Source organism: Coregonus clupeaformis, chromosome 10 (genome assembly GCF_020615455.1).
Source record: "Coregonus clupeaformis isolate EN_2021a chromosome 10, ASM2061545v1, whole genome shotgun sequence".
In the NCBI taxonomy this organism is placed as follows: domain Eukaryota; kingdom Metazoa; phylum Chordata; class Actinopteri; order Salmoniformes; family Salmonidae; genus Coregonus; species Coregonus clupeaformis.
In genome coordinates this window covers 34,864,011-34,885,424 of record NC_059201.1, presented here as the reverse complement: position 1 = coordinate 34,885,424, position 21,414 = coordinate 34,864,011, and the positions used below count along the sequence as shown (strand labels likewise).

The window sequence follows — 21,414 nt, the reverse complement described above, 5'->3', positions numbered from 1 at the left end:
AGAAAATGTCTCGGATGCCATGATGAAGATGGATACTGCAGAGACACTTTCCTATGCAGAAACAAAGACTGTAAAAGGGAAGGTGGTGCCCCAGACCACCATTTTTTCCTCTGCCCAAAAGGAGAAGTCAAAAGAGGGGAAGAGAGAAAGAGTGGAAAAGACGGCAAGGGTGAAAGCAAGCTAACGGAGGAACAAGAGGAGATCTTGTCTGAACTTTCCCAGGAAATGGCAGATCGATGCAGAAAGGCTTTCACCAACACCAACAAAACCGCAGTGACACTCGATGCTTCAGGCCAGTCTGAGCTACCGCAGAGAAATGGGCTCTCTGAACTTCCTGTCATCATGATGTTGATGCAAGTCACGGCAAACGCAGGGCAGAAGATTGGGACTTTAATTGACCTTGCTTCAGACACAAACTACATTACCCATAAGGCTGCTGAAAGACTGAGGTTAAGACATGAGAAGATAACTTTAGTTGTGCATGGGGTTGGTGGTATGACCATGGAGGTGAACACACAAAGGTATCTCCTCAAAGTCAGAGTCAAGACACCTAAAGGGACAGAGAGAGCTCATGAAATGGTCTGCTACGGCTTGGATGAAATCGCCAGAGTGCATAAAGTAATTGAACCTGAGAAGTTGAAAAGATTCTTCCCAGAAGTCAAACTTACAGAATTGGAAAGGCCAGAAGAGGTTGAACTTCTCATTAGCCACCGAGAGGGAAGACTCGCTCCCCAGAGGGTAAAAATCATCGGAGACCTCGTCTTGTGGGAGGGTCCATTGGGGAAAACAGTGGGTGGAGCACATCCCGACTTATTTGAAGAAGTGGAGGTTGCAGCATATGAGTCCAAAACACACTTCGCTCGCTCCATGAGGACAGCAGCTGTCAAATATCAAGAAATCACAAGTCCAACAACTGACACAGCCCAGCTACAGCAGGAGGCTGTGACTCAGACCAAATGTACAGCTGCCAGTAACCGTGAGTTCCTTGAGTGGTGGCACTGGGACAGCATCGGAGCTGCATGTGAGCCAAGATGTGGAGGATGCCGATGTGGAAACTGTCCACCAGGAGGAAAGGAAATGACCCTGGCAGAGGAAAGGGAACTGGAGATCATTAAAGAAGGCCTCACCTACAAGAAGGGGGATGCTCACACACCGGCTCCACATTGGGATGCAAAGTACCCTTGGACGGTAGATCCAGCCTCTCTCCCGAACAACAAAAGTGCAGTCCAGGCTTGTTTCTTAAGGATGGAAAAGCAACTAAGCAGAGAGCCAGACTGGAAAGTCGCATATGCTACCCAGATCCATGAAATGGTCGAGCGAGGCGCAGCCATAAAACTCACCAACAAAATCATGGATCAGTTGGCTATGAGGGAAACAGCACGCCTGCCCAACTTTCTTCACTTGGAGGATGAGCGCAGAGTCATTGAAGAGGACAGTTATGTGGATGACCTCTTAACCTCCCAAAATGACCTGAATAAACTTGACAAGATCACAGCAAATGTCGAGGAGATCTTGAAAGCTGGAGGGTTCTTCCTCAAACCATGGGTCCGGTCAGGGCAAAGTGGGAGGCAAGGAATGGAGATGGAGGTTCTAACAAAGACACAAAGTAAAACCTTAATTCTTCCAAATCAAATGAGGGACGAAGACAACAAAGCCTTGGGTATCGGCTACCAAATGGATGAAGACATGCTCTACATGTTAACCTCAGTTAACTTTTCCAAAAGGAAAAAGAAGATGAGAGTTGGAAAAAATCTTCTCAAGGAGGAGGTGAGAACTGAGACACCTAACCCACTGACTAGGAGGGCTCTCTTAAGCCAAGTGGCTGGACTGTACGACCCAATTGGCTTAGTTACACCTGCCAAACAGAAGGTGGCAATTCTTGTTAGAAAAGCATTCCAAGAGGGAGGGGGTGGGAAACTAACCCAACAAACCTGGGACCAACCTCTCTCAGAAAGCCTCAGAGAAGAATCCATCCAGCTTTTTGAAGAATATGTGCAGCTTGGAAAGGTGAAATTCTACAGGAGCCTCACAACAGCTGGCTGGGAAGGGAAACCTTGGGGCATCACATTCTCTGATGGAAGTGACAAAACCTATGGAGCTGTGATGTACTTAAGATGGGAGACAAGTCAAGGGACTAAAGTTCGATTCGTTGAATCAAAAGCCAAGCTGACACCCCTGGATCAGAAGGGAGAAGCTGTAAAAGCTGAGATCTGTGGTGCTGTCTTCGCAGCCAGGATCAGGAAGTATGTGGAAAAGCATGCTCGAATGAAGATCGAGAGATGGTTCCATCTACTTGACAGTCAAACGGTCTTGGGAGCCATTCAAAGAGTCAGTTATGGGTACAAAACCTTCTTTGCAAATAGAGTGGGTGAAATCCAGAAGGCTGGACAAGTGCAAGACTGGTGGTGGATCCGTGGGGATCTAAACATAGCTGATATCATAACAAGAGGGGGTGCTCCTGAAGATTTGAAGGAGAATTCCACATGGCAAAATGGACCAGAGTTCCTAAAGTGGCCAGTGGAGGAGTGGCCTATAAAATCAGCTGGAGAGGTTGCAGCTCATGCCAGGGAGAGTGTAAACAAGCTCCAGAGGAAGGCATTCTCAGGTGCATTAACAAGAGCTCAAGCAAGAAGTAGTCAGCAGAAAGAAGACCTACAAGGCACTCAGGAAAGTCCAAAGAGTGAAACTCAAGAGGGAATACCTGTGGTAAACCCAACTCTTCTTAGAAGGAAGCCCACTGGCTGGGTTAAAGATCTTGTGGAAGTAAGAAGATTCAGTAGCCTGTCCAAACTGGTGAGAGTCGTTGCCTGGGTTTGTCTAGCAGCCAAGCAGTGGCTGAAGAGGAAGGGCCGGGCCCCTAAACAGGCAAAGAGGGAGGTAAGATCACCCAAGCAACCTGTGCTGACTGTCAAAGAACATGAAGATGCACTCAAATACCTTTTCCTCGCAGCTCAAGAAGGTACAGATTTTTCAGACACAACTCTAAGCAGACTGACAGAGTACAAAGATGTGAACTCTGGGCTGCTAGTTTGTGGAGGCAGAATTCAGACATTCAACGAAGATAAGACAGCAGTGCCAGTTTTACCCTTTGAAGCATGGGTGTCTACACTGCTGGCACAAGAATCCCACAAAGCAAACCACGAGGGAGTGGCGGGAACCCTTCTCCGGATGAGGAAGAAAGCCTGGGTAATAAAAGGCCGTAGACTTGCCAAGAAAATGGTTGACAGCTGTGTGGTCTGCAGGAAAAACAAAGCAAAACAGTGTCAACAAATCATGGCTGACCTGCCTCTAGAGCGAACAGGCCCAGCTGCACCTTTTGAATTCACCACCATGGACCTGTTCGGCCCTTATGAAGTGAAAGATGAGGTCAAGAAAATAACTAGACTCAAAGTATGGGGAATAGTCTTCTGCTGCATGGCTTCCCGAGCCATACACACTGAAGTGGTGAGTGACATGTCATCTGAAGGATTCCTGCTAGCCTATCAAAGGTTCACTTCACTGAGAGGACACCCCAGGAAACTCTGGTCAGACCCTGGCACTAACTTTGTGGGAGCCAAACCCGCACTTCAAAAATTCCTTAACCAACTAAACAAGTCTGAACTTGAAGACACAGCTGCCAAGCATGGTACAGAATGGTCATGGAAGATCCACCCTGCAGACTCTCCCCATAGGAATGGTGCCGCAGAGGCAGCTGTCAAAGTAGTGAAGCGGGCGTTGAGCAAACTTGGTGGAGATGGTGTTTTCACGTGGGGAGAATTCCAAACTTTTCTCTTCATGGCAGCCAACCTTGCTAATGAGAGACCCATCGATGCAAGAACTCAAAGCAGAGAAGACTGTGTAGAGTACATCACCCCAAATTCTCTGCTTTTAGGACGTACCAATCCAAAGGGAGACCCTGGAGATTTCCAGTTTGATGGCTACCCTTACAAAAGACTTAAACATATTCAAGCAGAGTTAAGCCATTTCTGGAAGAAGTGGAGCCAATTGGCTGGACCTAATCTGTTCATAAGGAACAAATGGCACACCAAAGAGCGAAATGTTGCTGTTGGAGATGTGGTCTGGTTGGCTGACCAAAACGCCCTAAGAGGACAGTACAAGCTGGCTAGAGTGGTCGGTGTCAATGCTGACAGCAAAGGCATCGTAAGAGATGTGCTTGTGAAGACTTTTCCCAGCTATCCTGTTCACATCACAAAGTCAAACAGCAAAAAGGGCCCACAAGAGCAAACGGTGAAAGAACGAAGAGGCTTCAAACCAAAATCCCAGCCACAATTCTTCATAGAGATGTCAGACGCCTTGTCATTCTACTTCCCATTGAAGAACAAACAGAGGTGGGAAGGGCTTGTGTGACCTCTCTGGATTTGAAAAAACCAGGAGCTCAAGTGGGAGGTGTTGAGCTGAATCTCAGGAGTGAGTCAAAGAACTACACTTCCCAGAGTGGACCAGCAGCAGCAAACCGGCTGCTTGTCACCTGATCAGTCATTTTCACTGATGTGTTCACTGTGAAGGCATGGAGGGGCTCAATCATTCAGAAGAACAAACTTCAGAGAGAAGACTCCAAGTTCAGTCCAAAGACGCCAATGGTAAATGGTTAATTCACTTAAGTTATTTAGAATGTTTATTTAAATGTTTAAACTAATTTAAGTTCATTAAAATGGTAACTTTTTATTCTGTCTTTAAAGGTTTACAACCTAATTTACTGGCTAATTTACTGGCTAATTTACTGGACAGACCAATCAACTGAAAGCAAACTAAAAATAAAAAAGATTGAGTCAGAAATTTGAGTTGTCCCTGTGTCCTTTGGATGGTGAACAAGAGGAGGACTTGACAAACACAACTAGTCAGGATATTTTCATCTGATTGTAAAACGAATCACTTCAAACAGTAGGTTACCTTCGCATGTTAGTCCAAAAATAGCCTCAGATCGGCTGAAACAGCGCCCTTCTGTCTTACAATATGTAGCCTCATGTATCTGATGCGGTCTGGCACATACTGAGACAGAGAAGCGCTGTTTCGCTTGTTCGGATGCTTTATCTGACAATGATGGTTCTTTCTGTCGGCGTGCGTCTCGGTCAAATAAATTATCAATATTTTAATATTTTATTTGGACGGGCAAGGAGGTATGGTAGGGCGGGCCAGGAGTTACGTTAGGGTGGGCCAGCCCCCCTAAGACCTGCCCATAACGCCGGCCCTGAGTCTATGGTATATCCTAATATAGATTAGCCTTTTTCTCTTCATATCTCTACAGATCTTGATTAGACTGAGTGCCTTATTCTCACGACCACAATGACATAATAGCATCATTATGGAGGGATTAAAGTATTGACAGGAAATTAACGAGAATGATGAAAGCATGCGGGAGCTCCATTCATCTCTAGTCTGAGCATGAAGCTGTGGCAGCCCCAACAGGTGCCTGATTAAAATGTAATTAGTTCCTCTCTGGTGTGCCATTCATCTAATGACGAGGATGAGCTGTGTCAGTGATCTGGAGAGGGTGCCTTTGAAGTGGAAACTCAAGTCAAAGTTTTCACTTATCAGTGAAGAAAATAAAAATAAAAATAAAAATGTATGCACTCACTAACTGTAAGTTGCTCTGGATAAGAGCGTCTGCTAAATGACTAAAATGTCAAATGTAAAGACGTGCTAAGCATGGCAATAGAATGACTAGAATAGGTGGACAGTCTAATAGATAACAGATGGATATTTCTATGGTGTAGAGCCTCTTGGGCAGATGTGCTCTTGATTTGTAGTAAGCCACGATACAGTAGCGTTTGTATGTGTGTGTGTGTGTGTGTGTGTGTGTGTGTGTGTGTGTGTGTGTGTGTGTGTGTGTGTATCTGCAGCAAATGGAGACCGACGTCAACTGTAATGACACGAAGGTCTCCAGCAGCACTGATGTGGCTCAGCCACCAGAGGGCGACCTGGTATGTGTCAGTACCTCTCTTGAAAACAGCAGAAAGGCTGGAAGGCTATGCTATGCTTGCTCTGGCTGCAGTCTGATTCTCTGCTGTACATTCTCAACCCTTCTCCCTGAACCACACACTCATTAACTCCCCGTGATGGATTTGACAGGAACTGGACTGGTGTAAACAGGGTATAGAGAATTGCTCTAATCTGCCATGGCAGGTTTTGAATGTGAAAATAATGGGCTGCAAGTTTAGAGAGTATATTTTACCAGATTGTGGCCAGATTGTTTAGTTTTTTGTCATGATATGATATTGCCTCACAATATTTGCATGTGCATCCTTTTAAAAGAAGCTTGTAAAAAATGAAGACTTCTCCCCCCTTCTCAACCGTGCAGAGCTCACTAGTTTGTGTCATACTGCTACCCCATAATCGGCTTGTGTTTTCTATGGCACTTAAAGGGGTAATCTGCAGTTGCTACATCCATGTTTGGACTTATAAATTAATGATATGTACCCATTGATTCTTGAAGAATATAACATATAAAAATGCCTCAGGAGCTTAGTTCAACTGTTGTCCCCCATCAGAACCCAAAATATAAGCTTGTTTTACTCCAATGTTTGTAAATAAAGTAAATGTAAATAAACACTATATAGCCTCAAAACATGGTTAAAACAATCATGTTTTTATCATTGATGGTCAGTCCTTGCATTCATTGCTCTGTCTATGAATTTGAGAGTGGTTACATTTCTCCAGCCCCATCTATCAGCTTTTTACCGAAACGGGCAGACAGCACGCTTTGTTATTGTTCAACTGCTGATTGCCACTTTAATGTTTAAATTAACTCCAATTTGTATCACAGTGCCAACATACATGCTGTTTTGATAATTACAGGAGGATCTGTTGAGTTGAACTTCACTAGTTGGTACATAACCATGTTGATACCATACTTCTGTAAGGCGGCAGGTAGCCTAGCGGTTAAGACTGTTGGGACAAATCCCCGAGCCGACTAGGTCAGAAATCTGTCGTTGTGCCCTTGAGCAAGGCACTTAACCCTAATTGCTCCTGTAAGTTGCTCTGGATAAGAGCGTCTGCTAAATGACTAAAATGTAGATTTGAATTTAGTTCAACTACCACCAAGCTACTGCAAAATGTAGTTAAATTACTAGTTGAACTACATGTAGTTCACTACTCCCAACATGCTGTTTTGATCATGACAGGAGGGGTTATGCTACACTTCTGCTTGGCTGCCTATTGGTTTATAACTTGGTTTTCTGCTTGGCTGCCTATTGTTTTATAACTTGGCTTATAGGTTCATCCTAATACCTTGCTTCTGATTCCCTACAGTCAGGCTTGAGGACTGTATGTCCCCATATGGACACATTGCTCTTCTACCAGATCAGTTTAATCTGCATGAACATGATGACTTCATCCCTTCATCCATGTGACGTTTCCTCTCCTCCCTCTCATCATCCCTCTCTTGATCCCAGAACCAGAACCAGGGAGTTGGCAGTAGGAAGGAGGCTCCTCTCCCTAGTAAAGAAAATGGCTCCCCTGTAAGTACCTAGTTCACCTCACCATTCATCCCCTCCCCTCCCCTCACTCAATAGACTGACTATATTACTGTACTACTCTGACTCCAAGCATTCAGTCCTACAGTATGACAGAGCACAGCATGGCCCCCATGTAGCTGTTGTTTTATTGAGAGAGAGGTGGGAAAAGATTTGGTTGTATTTTGGCTGGGCTAGTGTGTGTGTGTGTGTCTGTGTCTGTGTCTGTGCCTGCGTTAAATTGGGAATTCAGAAGTGGGGGAACATTATTTGGAGGGGTAAGGGTTTAGCCGGGATTGAACATAAAGCTAGGGTTAGGTTATACCAAGATTTGTATGTTTAATGTTATATCTGGCCTATGCCATGTCGCTCACCCTATTGCAGTGCATTTTGTTGTACGTAAACAAATATCTGTGAAAATCAGACATTAAAGAAATATCTAATACATTGCTCAAAAAAATAAAGGGAACACTAAAATAACACATCCTAGATCTGAATGAATGAAATAATCTTATTAAATACTTTTTTCTTTACATAGTTGAATGTGCTGACAACAAAATCACACACAAATTATCAATGGAAATAAAATGTATCAACCCATGGAGGTCTGGATTTGGAGTCACCCTCAAAATTAAAGTGGAAAACCACACTACAGGCTGATCCAACTTTGATGTAATGTCCTTAAAACAAGTCAAAATGAGGCTCAGTAGTGTGTGTGGCCTCTCTACAACGCCTGGGCATGCTCCTGATGAGTCTGTGGTGCAACGTGGCGTTGGTGGATGGAGCGAGACATGATGTCCCAGATGTGCTCAATTGGATTCAGGTCTGGGGAACGGGCGGTCCATAGCATCAATGCCTTCCTCTTGCAGGAACTGCTGACACACTCCAGCCACATGAGGTCTAGCATTGTCTTGCATTAGGAGGAACCCAGGGCCAACCGCACCAGCATATGGTCTCACAAGGGGTCTGAGGATCTCATCTCGGTACCTAATGGCAGTCAGGCTACCTCTGGCGAGCACATGGAGGGCTGTGCGGCCCCCCAAAGAAATGCCACCCCACACCATGACTGACCCACCGCCAAACCGGTAATGCTGGAGGATGTTGCAGGCAGCAGAACGTTCTCCACGGCGTCTCCAGACTCTGTCACATGTGCTCAGTGTGAACCTGCTTTCATCTGTGAAGAGCACAGGGCGCCAGTGGCGAATTTGCCAATCTTGGTGTTCTCTGGCAAATGCCAAACGTCCTGCACGGTGTTGGGCTGTAAGCACAACCCCCACCTGTGGACGTCGGGCCCTCATACCACCCTCATGGAGTCTGTTCCTGACCGTTTGAGCAGACACATGCACATTTGTGGCATGCTGGAGGTCATTTTGCAGGGCTCTGGCAGTGCTCCTCCTGCTCCTCCTTGCACAAAGGCGGAGGTAGCAGTCCTGCTGCTGGGTTGTTGCCCTCCTACGGCCTCCTCCACGTCTCCTGATGTACTGGCCTGTCTCCTGGTAGCGCCTCCATGCTCTGGACACTACGCTGACAGACACAGCAAACCTTCTTGCCACAGCTCGCATTGATGTGCCATCCTGGATGCGCTGCACTACCTGAGCAACTTGTGTGGGTTGTAGACTCCGTCTCATGCTACCACTAGAGTGAATGCACCGCCAGCATTCAAAAGTGACCAAAACATCAGCCAGGAAGCATAGGAACTGAGAAGTGGTCTGTGGTCACCACCTGCAAAACCAGTCCTTTATTGGGGGTGTCTTGCTAATTGCCTATAATTTCCACCTGTTGTCTATTCCATTTGCACAACAGCATGTGAAATTTATTGTCAATCAGTGTTGCTTCCTAAGTGGACAGTTTGATTTCACAGAAGTGTGATTGACTTGGAGTTACATTGTGTTGTTTAAGTGTTCCCTTTATTTTTTTGAGCAGTGTATAATCTAAGATTAGAGTTATGGCTAGGGTTAGGGTTGAGCCAGGTTGTAGACATGAAGCTAGAGTTAGGCAGGGTTAGCTTTAGGGTTTTGGCTAGGGTTAGGGTAAGTACAATGTATTACCATTTTAGGGTTAGGGTTTGGGTTTGTACTCTTATCCTTTCTATCCTACTCCTCTTTCGACCAGTAAGGTGCTGGAGCTCGGCCCTGGGTAACTCCGGCAAAAAAAAATGTGTGTGTGTGTGTGTTAGTGTTTGAAGCAGCTGTGCTTATAATGAAAGTGACCCTTCTTCCTCCTAATGACCGTGCTGCAGGTGAAGGCAGGCACCCTGGGCAGAGAGGCTGTAGAGTCCCCACTGACTGTCACCACTGACAACGTCACCTCAGCAACCACAACTCAAGTTACCAAGGTAAACCCTCCTGTCTCATTTTCAGCCTTTAAAAATATAAAATAATTGGTGATGAGACTTGACACTACTTAAAGTGGCAATATGTAACTTTTAGGGTGACCAAACTCACATAGAAATGTGAGTTATAGATCTATCATTCTACTCTCTAAGAAGCTGTAGATCTGTTCTATGTGCGCTATTTCTATGCTTCCCATTCTTAAGTTTAGTTTTTGTGTCTATTACTTTTGGTTTTGTACACCAGCTGAAAATACAATATTTTTGGTTATGGAAAATATATGTCACAGCGGTTTAGATGGTACAATGATTCTCTACACTATACTAGCGTATTTTGTCACATAAACTGAAATTGAGCGAACTATTAGAGTTTTAGCAACCAATGGCAGAGCGATTTCAGCATAGTGCAACTTTAATAGTATATTTATACATTATAGAGCTAAAGGTCACAGTAATTATGTGATCTGTAGATTGTTGTTGAGCTGTTGTTGAATGGATGTGTGTGTGTTGTGTTTCAGACAGTGAAAGGTGGCTACTCGGAGACCAGGATTGAGAAAAGGATCATCATCACAGGAGATGATGACGTGGACCAACATCAGGTGAGGAACAACAGTCACAGCCGTTACTGAGTGATAATACTGTTTTAATACATTGTAAGGCGTCTTTCATGACAGTCAAATACACTAATATTGTAGATTGCGAATGTCCATTAATGTGAACTGTGACTTTTGTCACGCAGGCCCTTGCGATGGCGATACAGGAGGCCAAGCAGCAACACCCTGACATGCTGGTGACAAAAGCAGTGGTTGTCAGGGAAACAGAGTCTCCCACTGAGGAGCAACATAGGAAATCTGAGGTACGTGGAGCTGCAATGTAAACATCACTGTCATGAGACCATCGTATATTGCCTCAATATGTAGAGAGATAGTGATACAGAGAGTTTGTGTGTATGTATGTGTAACTGATGTGAAATGGCTAGCTAGTTAGAGGTGCGCACTAGTAGCGTTTCAATCGGTGACGTCACTCGCTCGGAGACATTGAAGTAGTTGTTTCCCGCGGCTTTTGTGGAGCGATGGGTAACGATGCTTCGAAGGTGACTGTTGTCGATGTGTGCAGAGGGTCCCTGGTTCAAGCCCAGGTAGGGGCGAGGAGAGGGACGGAAGGAACACTGTTAGATATGTGTGTGTTTGCCTGGCAGAAATCAGCATTTGAAAGTTTCCTCTCACTCCTCGTGGCTATGACCTCATCACAGCCATGATAAAAATGTCATGGCCTCGAGTGTATTATTGGTTTTATACAACGGGTTAACAGCATTAAAAATCAAGATTATTTCCCAAACAATCAATTTTTAGGCAAAACATGATGCTACATTCACTAACACTGGTTGTCAAGTGACATTTTAGGTAGTGTAATAACAATAATAATTTGTTCTTAACTGACTTGCCTAGTTGACCCTAGGACAACGGGAGGGTTAAATAAAGGTAAAAAAAATAAAATAAATGTGCAGTTGCAAACCGTAGGCTGGCTTTTTTATGGCGATTTTGGAGCAGTGGCTTCTTCCTTGCTGAGCAGCCTTTCAGGTTATGTCGATATAGGACACGTTTTACTGTGGATATAGATACTTTTGTACCGGTTTCCTCCAGCATCTTCACAAGGTCCTTTGCTGTTGTTCTGGGATTGATTTACACTTTTCGCACCAAAGTACGTTCATCTCTAGGAGACTTAGTGTATGTAAATCCAAGCTGTTCCAAGCTGTTGAAAGGCACAGTCAACTTAGTGTATGTAAACTTCTGACCCATTGGAATTGTGATACAGTGAATTATAAGTGAAGTAATCTGTCTGTAAACAATTGTTGGAAAAATTACTTGTGTCATGCACAAAGTAGATGTCCTAACTGACTTGCCAAAACTATAGTTTGTTAACAAGAAATTTGTAGAGTGGTTGAAAAACGAGTTTTAATGACTCAAACCTAAGTGTATGTATACTTCCGACTTCAACTGTATGCCATATGTCATGTTATTAAAAACATATTGTGTTTTCCCACTGGTGTCAGTCTGTTTCACAGAGCTGTGTGTTGCTCTCTCTCTCTGTTTCAGTCCTGATCGCTCATGGTGGTTCCTGGGAGTGGGGACAGGAAATGACCTGAGCCTCCCGTCATCTCCCTGACCCTCCCCACGCCAGCGCCGCAAGAGGGCTACAGTAACCTGCCCACAGTGTATACTACAATACAACAGAGCGACCGCACTCCCTGAAACAATCCCTGTCTCCTCTACAACACAATACGCCTCCTCTCCTGTCCCTTTAACCAAAACCGACTGTGATGCCGCCTCTGACCCACCCTCGCCCCTTATCCCCCCCACCCCACCCAACCACTCTTCCTCTGGGAAATGCCTATTCCCTGGGATTTTTAGAACATGACCGTTCTCACAAATCTGAGAAATAGGCTGCAGTGATTATATCCCCCCAAGAGGTCTGACTTGTAAAGAATATGGCAGGAATAGGGTTTATGTGTTGCCCCATGTTTAGCTATGGGATCTGTGAGATATCAATATGGTGGTTCTGGTATTCTACATCCCCAGACAGACTGTACATGTACAAACATAATGACATGTTAACGGTTCATCACCCTTGATCAGTGTAGTTCAATTAAATTATTAGGGATGAGGATTTAATCCACTGTTAAATCAGATCAACCTTTCCCCAGAACAGATTGTCTTACCTGTAACTACTGGTAATTTATTAGCCAAGAAGTCAATAATAGCCCACCCTTCAAAATTGCTCTCATATATGGTCACCATGGAGATGCCTGCTCTGTGCTGACGTCATGCATGAAGCATGGGGATGGGGAATGGGTGAGTGGAGTGTGAGGAGAGGGGGTTGGGGGAGGGGTGCTCTGCAGGGGCCAGTGGTGATGGCCAGCCTTTAACGCTTGTTGTCACCAGTGTGACACATATATTAAACAGCTGTCTTACTAGCTTTTTAAACATTTGTAACAATAGAAGAATACAATTTAAAGTCCAGTGTTTGCTTGTTTAAGAAAATAAATAAAATAAATGTATCGACTAGCTTCTCATACTCACATGCATGATTCTACATAGTTGAGGTAATGAACGATACGATACGGACCTGTCTAGGAACTGACGTCCACAGGAAGTGCTCAAGATGGCAGAACATTCAGTCTATATCTGAAAGATTCTGTGGAATATGCTTCTGCAACGTGTAGACACTTCATGTCAACCAAAGCTGATGGGACTATACCGATAGGAGAGTCAACTGAAGGAACACTTGGACAGACACTTCTACAACATGAAGAGACTATGAGTTGGGACTCCACTTAGCATTCAGGGTATACTAGTTCTATAGGATCTGACTCTCGTTCTCCGGCTAACAACAAACAGAATCCCCCCCCCTTCTGTCCTCATCTCCTCATCCTGTTCTCCTTCCTTCATCCTGCTGTTATACTTTCGGTCTCAAATGCTGGTCATGTAGGGCAAAAGTCAAATCGCACCCTATTCCCCATGTAGTGCACTACTTTAACCAAAACTAGTACACTCTACAGGGAAAAGGGTGTCATTTGAGACGAAGCCATAGTCTGGTCACAGTAGGACTCTTAAAGCAAAATTAGTGGATTTAATTTAAAGTTTCTAATTATTTCATGAAATGTGAGGAAATGTTTGAATTTTTTACTTACTTGAGTTGTCTTTAAGTCATGTTGTATGAGTTCTACGTTTGTATTTATAAGAGTGGTGGTGAATGTGAGTTTTTTCCTTCCCTAAAAAGTATATGCGTGTAATTCCTTTTTCAGTACCCTCACAGACAACGCCTGGATTCATAAAGTTGGAAGTTTAAGCCCAAACTCCATCCTCTTGGATAGAGAGACAGGAGGTGAACCAGAACAATTGGAAACCCTTTTCTATTCCAGAACAGCAAGCAAGGCCTTCATAGCCCTGCCTGGCCAAACCTTGATACACTCTTAGAAAAAAGGGTTCCAAAAGGGTTCATCGGCTGTCCCCATAGGAACACCCTTGTTGGTTCCAGGTAGAACCCTTTTTGGTACCAGGTAGAAACTTTTTGGGTTCCATGTAGAACCCTCTGTTGAAAGGGTTCTACATGGAACCCAAGAAGGTTCTATTGGAACCAAAAAGGTTCTTACCTGAAACCAAAAAAGGATATTCAAAGGGTTCTCCTATGGGGACAGCCGAATAACAATTTTTGGTTCTAGATAGCACCAAAGCGTGTACATGTTCACAAATACTCTCTGCATAACCTCTTAAGCTATACTGAACAGCTGAATATACATCAGTCAGTCAGTTAGAGAAGAAAAATAAATGATACTGGAACAAACTGTTGAATTTACATACTATGCATTGTTCCCTATGTGGATAACCAGATTCATTTTTGGAGTGTCGATCTGCTCTAATCATCTCCGATGTGATATTAATTACAGTGGTCAGTTTTAACTGCTTGTGAGACTTGCAATAATTGTCTCTCTGTAGCCACCTCACGCTATTGTAATCCATTATCAGTCTACTTAATGGAGAAAACTGTGAACTGTCATGCATACACTACTGGTCAAAGGTTTTAGAACACCTACTCATTCAAGGGTTTTTCTTTATTTTTACTATTTTCTACATTGTAGAATAATAGTGAAGACATCAAAACTATGAAATAACACATATGGAATCATGTAGTAACCAAAAAAGTGTTAAACAAATCAAAATATATTTTATATTTGAGATTCTTCAAATAGCCACCCTTTGCCTTGATGACAGCTTTGCACACTCTTGGCATTCTCTCAACCAGCTTGAATGCATTTTAATTAACAGGTGTACCTTCTTAAAAGTTAATTTGTGGAATTTATTTCCTTCTTAATGCATTTCCTTCTTAATGCCCTATTTGGTAAAAGACCAAGTCCATATTATGGAAAGAACAGCTCAAATAAGCAAAGAGAAACGACAGTCCATCATTACTGTAAGACATGAAGGTCAGTCAATACGGAATATTTCAAGAACTTTTAAAGTTTTTTCCAGGTGACTACCTCATGAAGCTGGTTGAGAGAATGCCAAGAGTGTGCAAAGCTGTCATCAAGGCAAAGGGTGGCTATTTGAAGAATCTCAAATATAAAATATATTTTGATTTGTTTAACACTTTTTTGGTTACTACATGATTCCATATGTGTTATTTCATAGTTTTGATGTCTTCACTATTATTCTACAATGTAGAAAATAGTAAAAATAAAGAAAAACTTGAATGAGTAGGTGTTCTAAATCTTTTGACCGGTAGTGTATAAAAAGTATTACCAACATGTTCCAAAATGGAGTTGAAACTAGAAGTTGAGCTCTGCCACACAGTGTCTCCGTGGCTTTGTCACCGTGCTTGTCAAAACTACTCCACTCTCACTTCACCCTGAAGTAACAGAGGGGATCTTTTGGACTTTGTCTTACCTGCTGTAGAGTTGTCTCTGTGAAACAGACAGAGTCTGAACAGTTTTTTTCTATATTTTATTTCATTTTATCTGGTCAAATGACACTGGATTGTTGTTTAGGCACTTGCTTGCAGTGATAGGCAGCAACGATATTGTTAGAAGTGTGTGGTGTCGCTATATTGGACACAAACCTCTCAAAATGATTCCTTGCTGTATAGACATTGAGAAAGAAGTTGCCATGTAAAGCTGATGTGCTGTTTTGAAGGGTGGGAGGCATATTGTATGCATATGAACATAAATACTTCTATGTGTGCATATAATTACAAATATACTGGAAAAGTGGGATGAGGTTGCGCTGATTTCATAATAGAGGATTAACAAATGTGCAATGTTAAGACTGCAGACTACTTGTAAGGACTAATACAGTGCAATAGTTATACTGATGATGGGTGCCTTACTGTTGGATGCACTGCCACTGGAAACCATGGAATTTATTATTTAGTCTACCTGTGATCTACTAACATTTCAGCCATCCGCTCTCCATGTGGTGAGGTCATGACCTCTTCTGGAGCCCTGGATGACCTCACCTTTATTGTCAAAGGTGTGGGCCGGTTGGACTGTCTTTACCTACTCATTAAGGTCCCATATAAGGATTGGCCAATACTATTGATAAGCTATGATATGCTCTTTCAATGGTAGGAATAATAAGAACTGGAACTAAAATCCATTGAAGAGCAGAAAGATGACAAACACAGGCCCTAATAGGACAGAACTGCTATGAGTGGCTGATTCCATAGGCTCACATGAAGCACTATCCTAATTCCATAGGCTCACGTGAAGCACTATCCTGATTCCATAGGCTCATGTGAAACACTATCCTGATTCCATAGGCTCACGTGAAGCACTATCCTGATTCCATAGGCTCACGTGAAGCACTATCCTGATTCCATAGGCTCATGTGAAACACTATCCTGATTCCATAGGCTCACGTGAAGCACTATCCGTTCCACTCTTCCTCTTCCACCCTTCAATTCACCTCAACCTTTTGCTCTTCATTCCCCCAGTGTGTGGTGGTGTGTGTTTGCTGTATTTGCATTCAGTTTAAATGGAAAACATACATAAATAAATGTCTCAGTGCGATTCATATTGTCTCTGCAATTTCATGATGAAGACAAATGCTGCAAGATGGTGTGAAAACAGGTAAAGGTCTTGAGACTGTAAGCAGATACAGTACATTTAGTTTGTTTGGTATCCTGCATTGCCATCTTGTGGTCCTTAACATAATTGCAATCGGGAATAAGATTACAGTAGTATAACACTCCATCGAGTATAATCATCAATGTCCTCAAATGGTTATTGCTCTACCTTATTACTGCCAAGTGCTCATTTTTTATATTTTCTTCTCATTTTGAACATTTTGACTGTTACTGCATATCTCGAAATTAAGCATCTAGCACCACCTAGTGGATTTACGGTGAATTACAATATAATGAATACGGATTACATTGAATCAGCATCGAGAAATAAGTCCATTGAATTTCACTCACTTCTATAAATCAATAAACTTTATTCAATAACACAGTATAAACAACCAACAACAGCAAAAAAACGGAACTTCACATGGAGTAAATGGATGGTTGTAGCGGTAAATCCCAAAGGGGTAGGGCCTACAGGAGCACAGCTGTTTGAGACAGAAACACAGACATCAAATCAAATCAAATCAAGTGGTTTGACGTGTATGGGTACAGATGCACAAACCTGCTCTCTTTGCATGTTCTCAAGCCATTCAGTCACTTAGCAGATCTACAGAAATGGGCAAACACATTCATGCTGAGCGACATTTAGCTACTGTATGAAACGTTTGTGTTATTACATAAAAACCAAGTTAATCAGCTCTTTAGAAAGGTTTCCATTGTATATAAATGATCTGAAGTGTACCAAAAAGTATATTACACATTTTCCGATGCATGATTCCTGCCTAAACTTCCCTTTGAAAGTACTACAAACTACCTGCACTTTTGACTTTTTCACTGGATTACAAGCTACATACGTAATGTACTGTACCAGTTTCACACAGCATCAGAAGACTATGGGAAAGGAAAAGATCATCAGCAGCATTTTTCTTTTAGTAAGAATGCAGTCAGTGAACCCACTAAAATGTCCCAGGCTTCCCACGTTGCCCTTAAACCATGCTGAACAGTACTATGCTGTTGAACCACACCACTCCTTCATATAGAATGACAAGGGCCAGGAGATTTTCCTGGCGAGGTCACAGGGTCAGGAAAAAACCCTGGCCCTAACTATAATATATAACTAGGACAAGGAAATGTTCTTGACTACATAACTTGGCCCTAAGAATTGGATGGTAATAACGCAAACCCCTACAACCTGTCTATTAATGCAGTGTGTACCTACACATCATACAGCAGCTGCATAACAGACATCTAGGTTTCTAATAGTTGTTGATATATATGATAAGTTTAAGGCTCTTTAAGGACCTGAGGATTTCGAACATATGATGAGGCACACACAAGGCAAAGCATAGAATAGCTATAGAGTAGACACGGCTAACTGAGAGGATGAGACAGACAGCCATATGAGGGTCCAGTCACCAGTGCAATTAAATGGCCAAGGTAGAGGAACCTGTGGAAGATGGGACTTCAAACCAGTGAGGGTGAATAAAGTCCTTTAACATAGTGTCACATTTCTGTTCAGTAAAATTTTCCCTCAGGCATCAGTGCAATGTTTTATGGAGTAATAAAAAAATAGTTAGCAATACACACATCATATCAGTGGTAACAATTCCTAAGTTTCTAAGAAGACTGAACTATGATCTTTGTTTGACATTAAACCACAGTTACAGGTTTATTTTTGACCAGAAAATGCTGTTCACTTCAGATGACAAAAATGCTCTTTCCAACAAACTGAAAACGTTTAAAATTAATCTGTAAGTATGGGCCATGCACTGAACTCCACTCAACCTTGCCTTTTCTAAAAAGCCCAGACTAATTATGAATTGGTTTCAAAATAAATCTATAAAAGCTAGACATATCATACAAAAGATGCATATTAGACATTTTAATGAAAGCTGCTTTGGTAACAACAGTCAAGACTTCGGTCGATTTCCTGTTCTCGCCGGCTGGCGGGGTGTTGAAAGCGGGGCCCTTTCTCTCCTTCTCATCTCAGTGACTTTGTTTTCCAACGTTGCTTGTCCTCCTGCCTCTAAAACCTAAATGAATGGATCTAGTTACACCAGACTGGGCGGAGGGTGTTCGTGTTCCGTTGTCGAGTTGCCTCCACATCAGATGCAATGTTCGCTGGGAGCGCTTTGTCATAATGATGTTCGCGCTGTGAAAGACAGTGCTATTGTACTGAGGGCAGATAAAGTAGAGACCTTGGTCGCTGAGCCAATTGCATTGGATCCTGAAAAACGTGAAAATTAATGGGCTTTGTTAGTCTGTCCATTTACGCAGAAAAATACAAGTAGCCTGGTTGGCAATTCGTTGTTGGCTTTTTGTGCTATTACATGCTTTGGTAATCAAACCTTGGGCATATTTACATGCATTTCTGAATACAAAAATGTATTTAGGCCGGGATTCAATCCGATCGCGCTTTGTCAGCTATCCACCTTTTAAAGGCAATGTTCCCGCGATCAGATTGAATCCTGGCCTGATTCGTTTTTTGTGTGCGTACCAAATAACCCCCACTCTATCTGCTCCTTTTCAAATCAAAATCAAATCAAATGTATTGGTCACATACACATGGTTAGCAGATGTTATTGCGAGTGTAGCAAAATGCTTTTGAAGTCATGGCTAGGGCCACAAAAAATGCAGGTCCCTAGTCATAACAATAAACCAGTAATGGCAACAGCTCTAAGCAACACCATTGAGATCATTGAAGTGTGAGGGAGCAGTCAACTAGAGACTGACCTGGTATTCTGGGGATGGTGATCTGTCTGCTACTGCTCCCCTCTCCTCCCTCCCCAAATGGTTTGATCTGGATGAAGTACTCCTCATCCATAGGCAGAGAGAGCTCCACCGACGTCGTGTTGGTTTCCATGACACTAGGGCGGCTGTGTCGGTTACCCTTGTAGAGCACCTATGGACGGACCACACAAGTAAAAGGTCACCGGGAGAAACCATGACAACAGGCACTATTTCTAACTAAATCAATGTAGTCAGTGCTTTGGTTTCCACTAGATAGCACAAGCACAAAGTCCAAATTGAAATCAGATAAATTGCAGAAATAGGCAGGGTTTATGACTTTGTGGCTGTGTTAACTAGTGACAACCAAACGCTTCCTTACTTTGTAGCCAGTGACCTCTGACTCGTTCTCCAAGGCTTTGACTTGCTCCCAGTTCAGGATTATCTTGGAATTCAGTGTGTTCCACATCACTTTCACTGGGGGCTGGCTGGGCGCTGAGGGACACAGATACATGAGGATGAAGATTACATGATCTCCAATAAGTCAGTGGAAACAACCTCTCTAACCTCTCTAAGGCAGGGTTGATGCTTACGTGGTTTCTTGGTGGTGACATTGACAGTGGCACTAGGAGGCCCAGCTCCGGCCGTGTTGTACGCTCTCACTGTGACATAGTACGTGTTGCTTCCTCTCACCCCTCGGATAATGGCTGACGTCTGGTTCCCTACCGTCCTCTGCACACTGGCCACCTCCTCCTTCTCTCTCTTCTCCCAGTACCTCAACTGAGACCAGATAGACAGAGGATAACCAGGGACATTAATGCAGACACTAGTCTGACAGGACAACTGTAAACTGGAACAACAGTGAGTGCAGTAAATTGGTATAAAAACAGCATTTAATTGTATGGTGTGTCACCTCATACAGTGTCGTCTTTCCATGGGTAAGGTGCTTTGGTTCTGGTTTCTTAGCTCATGAAGTGAGGGAGTGTTTAAATGGTGTGGTCAAAGAGAAATCACCATGTGCATAATGTCCCCGCTGTCAAGTTGACTGTAAACAGATTTTCTTTGTCACCCAAGTGTCCAGGCTGAAATAGCTGGCACGGTTGACAGGTCAAACATAATTTGTCTTTCCTCGCAGGAACAGTTTGCTCAGGCCCACTTGCCTGGTTACTTTAAATGGTCAACAATTCATAATTCTAGTACTTTATGCATCCCATGGATGAAAATAGGTAATTTGTTCATATATAGAATTTGAAAAGTGAGCTGAGCCACAGTTTTTTTTTACCCACAGTACTGTGTGGTTTATAGGCTAAAGTTTCTGTCCCCTGGTGCATTGCATCACTAGACTGTTAAAATAAAGCTTTAAGACCCAAGGGGGTGTGGTATATGGCCAATATACCACAGCTAAGGGCTGTTCTTACGCATGACGCAACGAGGAGTGCTACTACTATGGTTGTAGCCATCAATTCACTAACTGTAAGTCGCTCTGGATAAGAGCGTCTGCTAAATGAGTAAAATGTAAAATGTAAATGTAATGTATATTGGCCATATATCACAAACCCCCAAGGTGCCTTATTGCTATTATAAACTGGTTACCAACATAATTAGAGCAGTAAAAATAAATGTTTTGGTCATACCCATGGTATACGGTCTGATATACCACAGCTTTCTGCCAATCAGTATTCAGGGCTCGAACCACCCAGTTCATAATAATCAGTATAGTTAGTAACAACACTGAGCACAGCAACAACAGAAACAGACAGACAGAGAGACAGACTGACTGACTGACAGACAGACTGACAGACAGACCAGGCTGGACCATCACACATAACAAGCTATTAGATCTGAGATGCCCATTGTGCATGAGCTAAAACACGCACGGACGCACACACACACACTTACACACACACTTACACACTTACACACACACACACACACACACACACACACTTACACACACACACACACACACACAGCACCTGGACCTTTGCCCTACCACTCACTAAAGCTCTTTTGGGGAGCTCGCCACTCACTAAAGCCCTGTACGGAGCTCGCACGTGCCCTGTTGAGCCCGTTTCCCAGTCTGCCTTGTATGGAGATTGCACGCGCTCGGTATTCAAACATGCATGCCTTGAGATGCGGTAACCGGTTGAGTGTGTGTAGCAAGTTACCTAGTTTAAATATCAACAGTACTGCCACAGCAGCATAATATTTGATTAACACTTGATTTACATCATCATCAATATTGGGTCAGGTTGGTTGATATGCGCAGCAGAGAGCGGCAGGAAG

The 21,414-nt window shown here is 43.2% G+C and overlaps 2 protein-coding genes across 8 annotated transcripts in view; one reads left to right on the top strand and one right to left on the bottom strand.

The window, feature by feature from the left end:
- Positions 1-13,819, top strand: part of LOC121574821 (band 4.1-like protein 1) — a 174,480-nt gene extending 160,661 nt beyond the window's left edge. For 4 of the 6 annotated variants that reach the window (XM_045222971.1, XM_045222972.1, XM_045222974.1 and 1 more), the window contains 6 exons: positions 5,841-5,921; positions 7,392-7,457; positions 9,691-9,786; positions 10,299-10,379; positions 10,520-10,636; positions 11,877-13,819. In XM_045222971.1, coding sequence (XP_045078906.1) covers positions 5,841-5,921; positions 7,392-7,457; positions 9,691-9,786; positions 10,299-10,379; positions 10,520-10,636; positions 11,877-11,882 — 447 coding nt within the window. In that variant the 3' untranslated portion in view covers positions 11,883-13,819. The remainder of the gene's footprint in view (positions 1-5,840; positions 5,922-7,391; positions 7,458-9,690; positions 9,787-10,298; positions 10,380-10,519; positions 10,637-11,876) is intronic. The other 2 variants (XM_045222973.1, XM_041887423.2) reach the window with 2 other exon arrangements.
- Positions 13,820-16,755: 2,936 nt separating this feature from the next.
- Positions 16,756-21,414, bottom strand: part of LOC121574819 (contactin-4-like) — a 231,649-nt gene continuing 226,990 nt past the window's right edge. For both annotated transcript variants that reach the window (XM_041887421.2, XM_041887422.2), the window contains exons 20-23: positions 19,722-19,908; positions 19,511-19,623; positions 19,135-19,303; positions 16,756-18,628 (exon numbers count right to left, since the gene is read on the bottom strand). In XM_041887421.2, the coding sequence (XP_041743355.1) occupies positions 18,537-18,628; positions 19,135-19,303; positions 19,511-19,623; positions 19,722-19,908 (561 nt within the window). In that variant the 3' untranslated portion in view covers positions 16,756-18,536. The remainder of the gene's footprint in view (positions 18,629-19,134; positions 19,304-19,510; positions 19,624-19,721; positions 19,909-21,414) is intronic.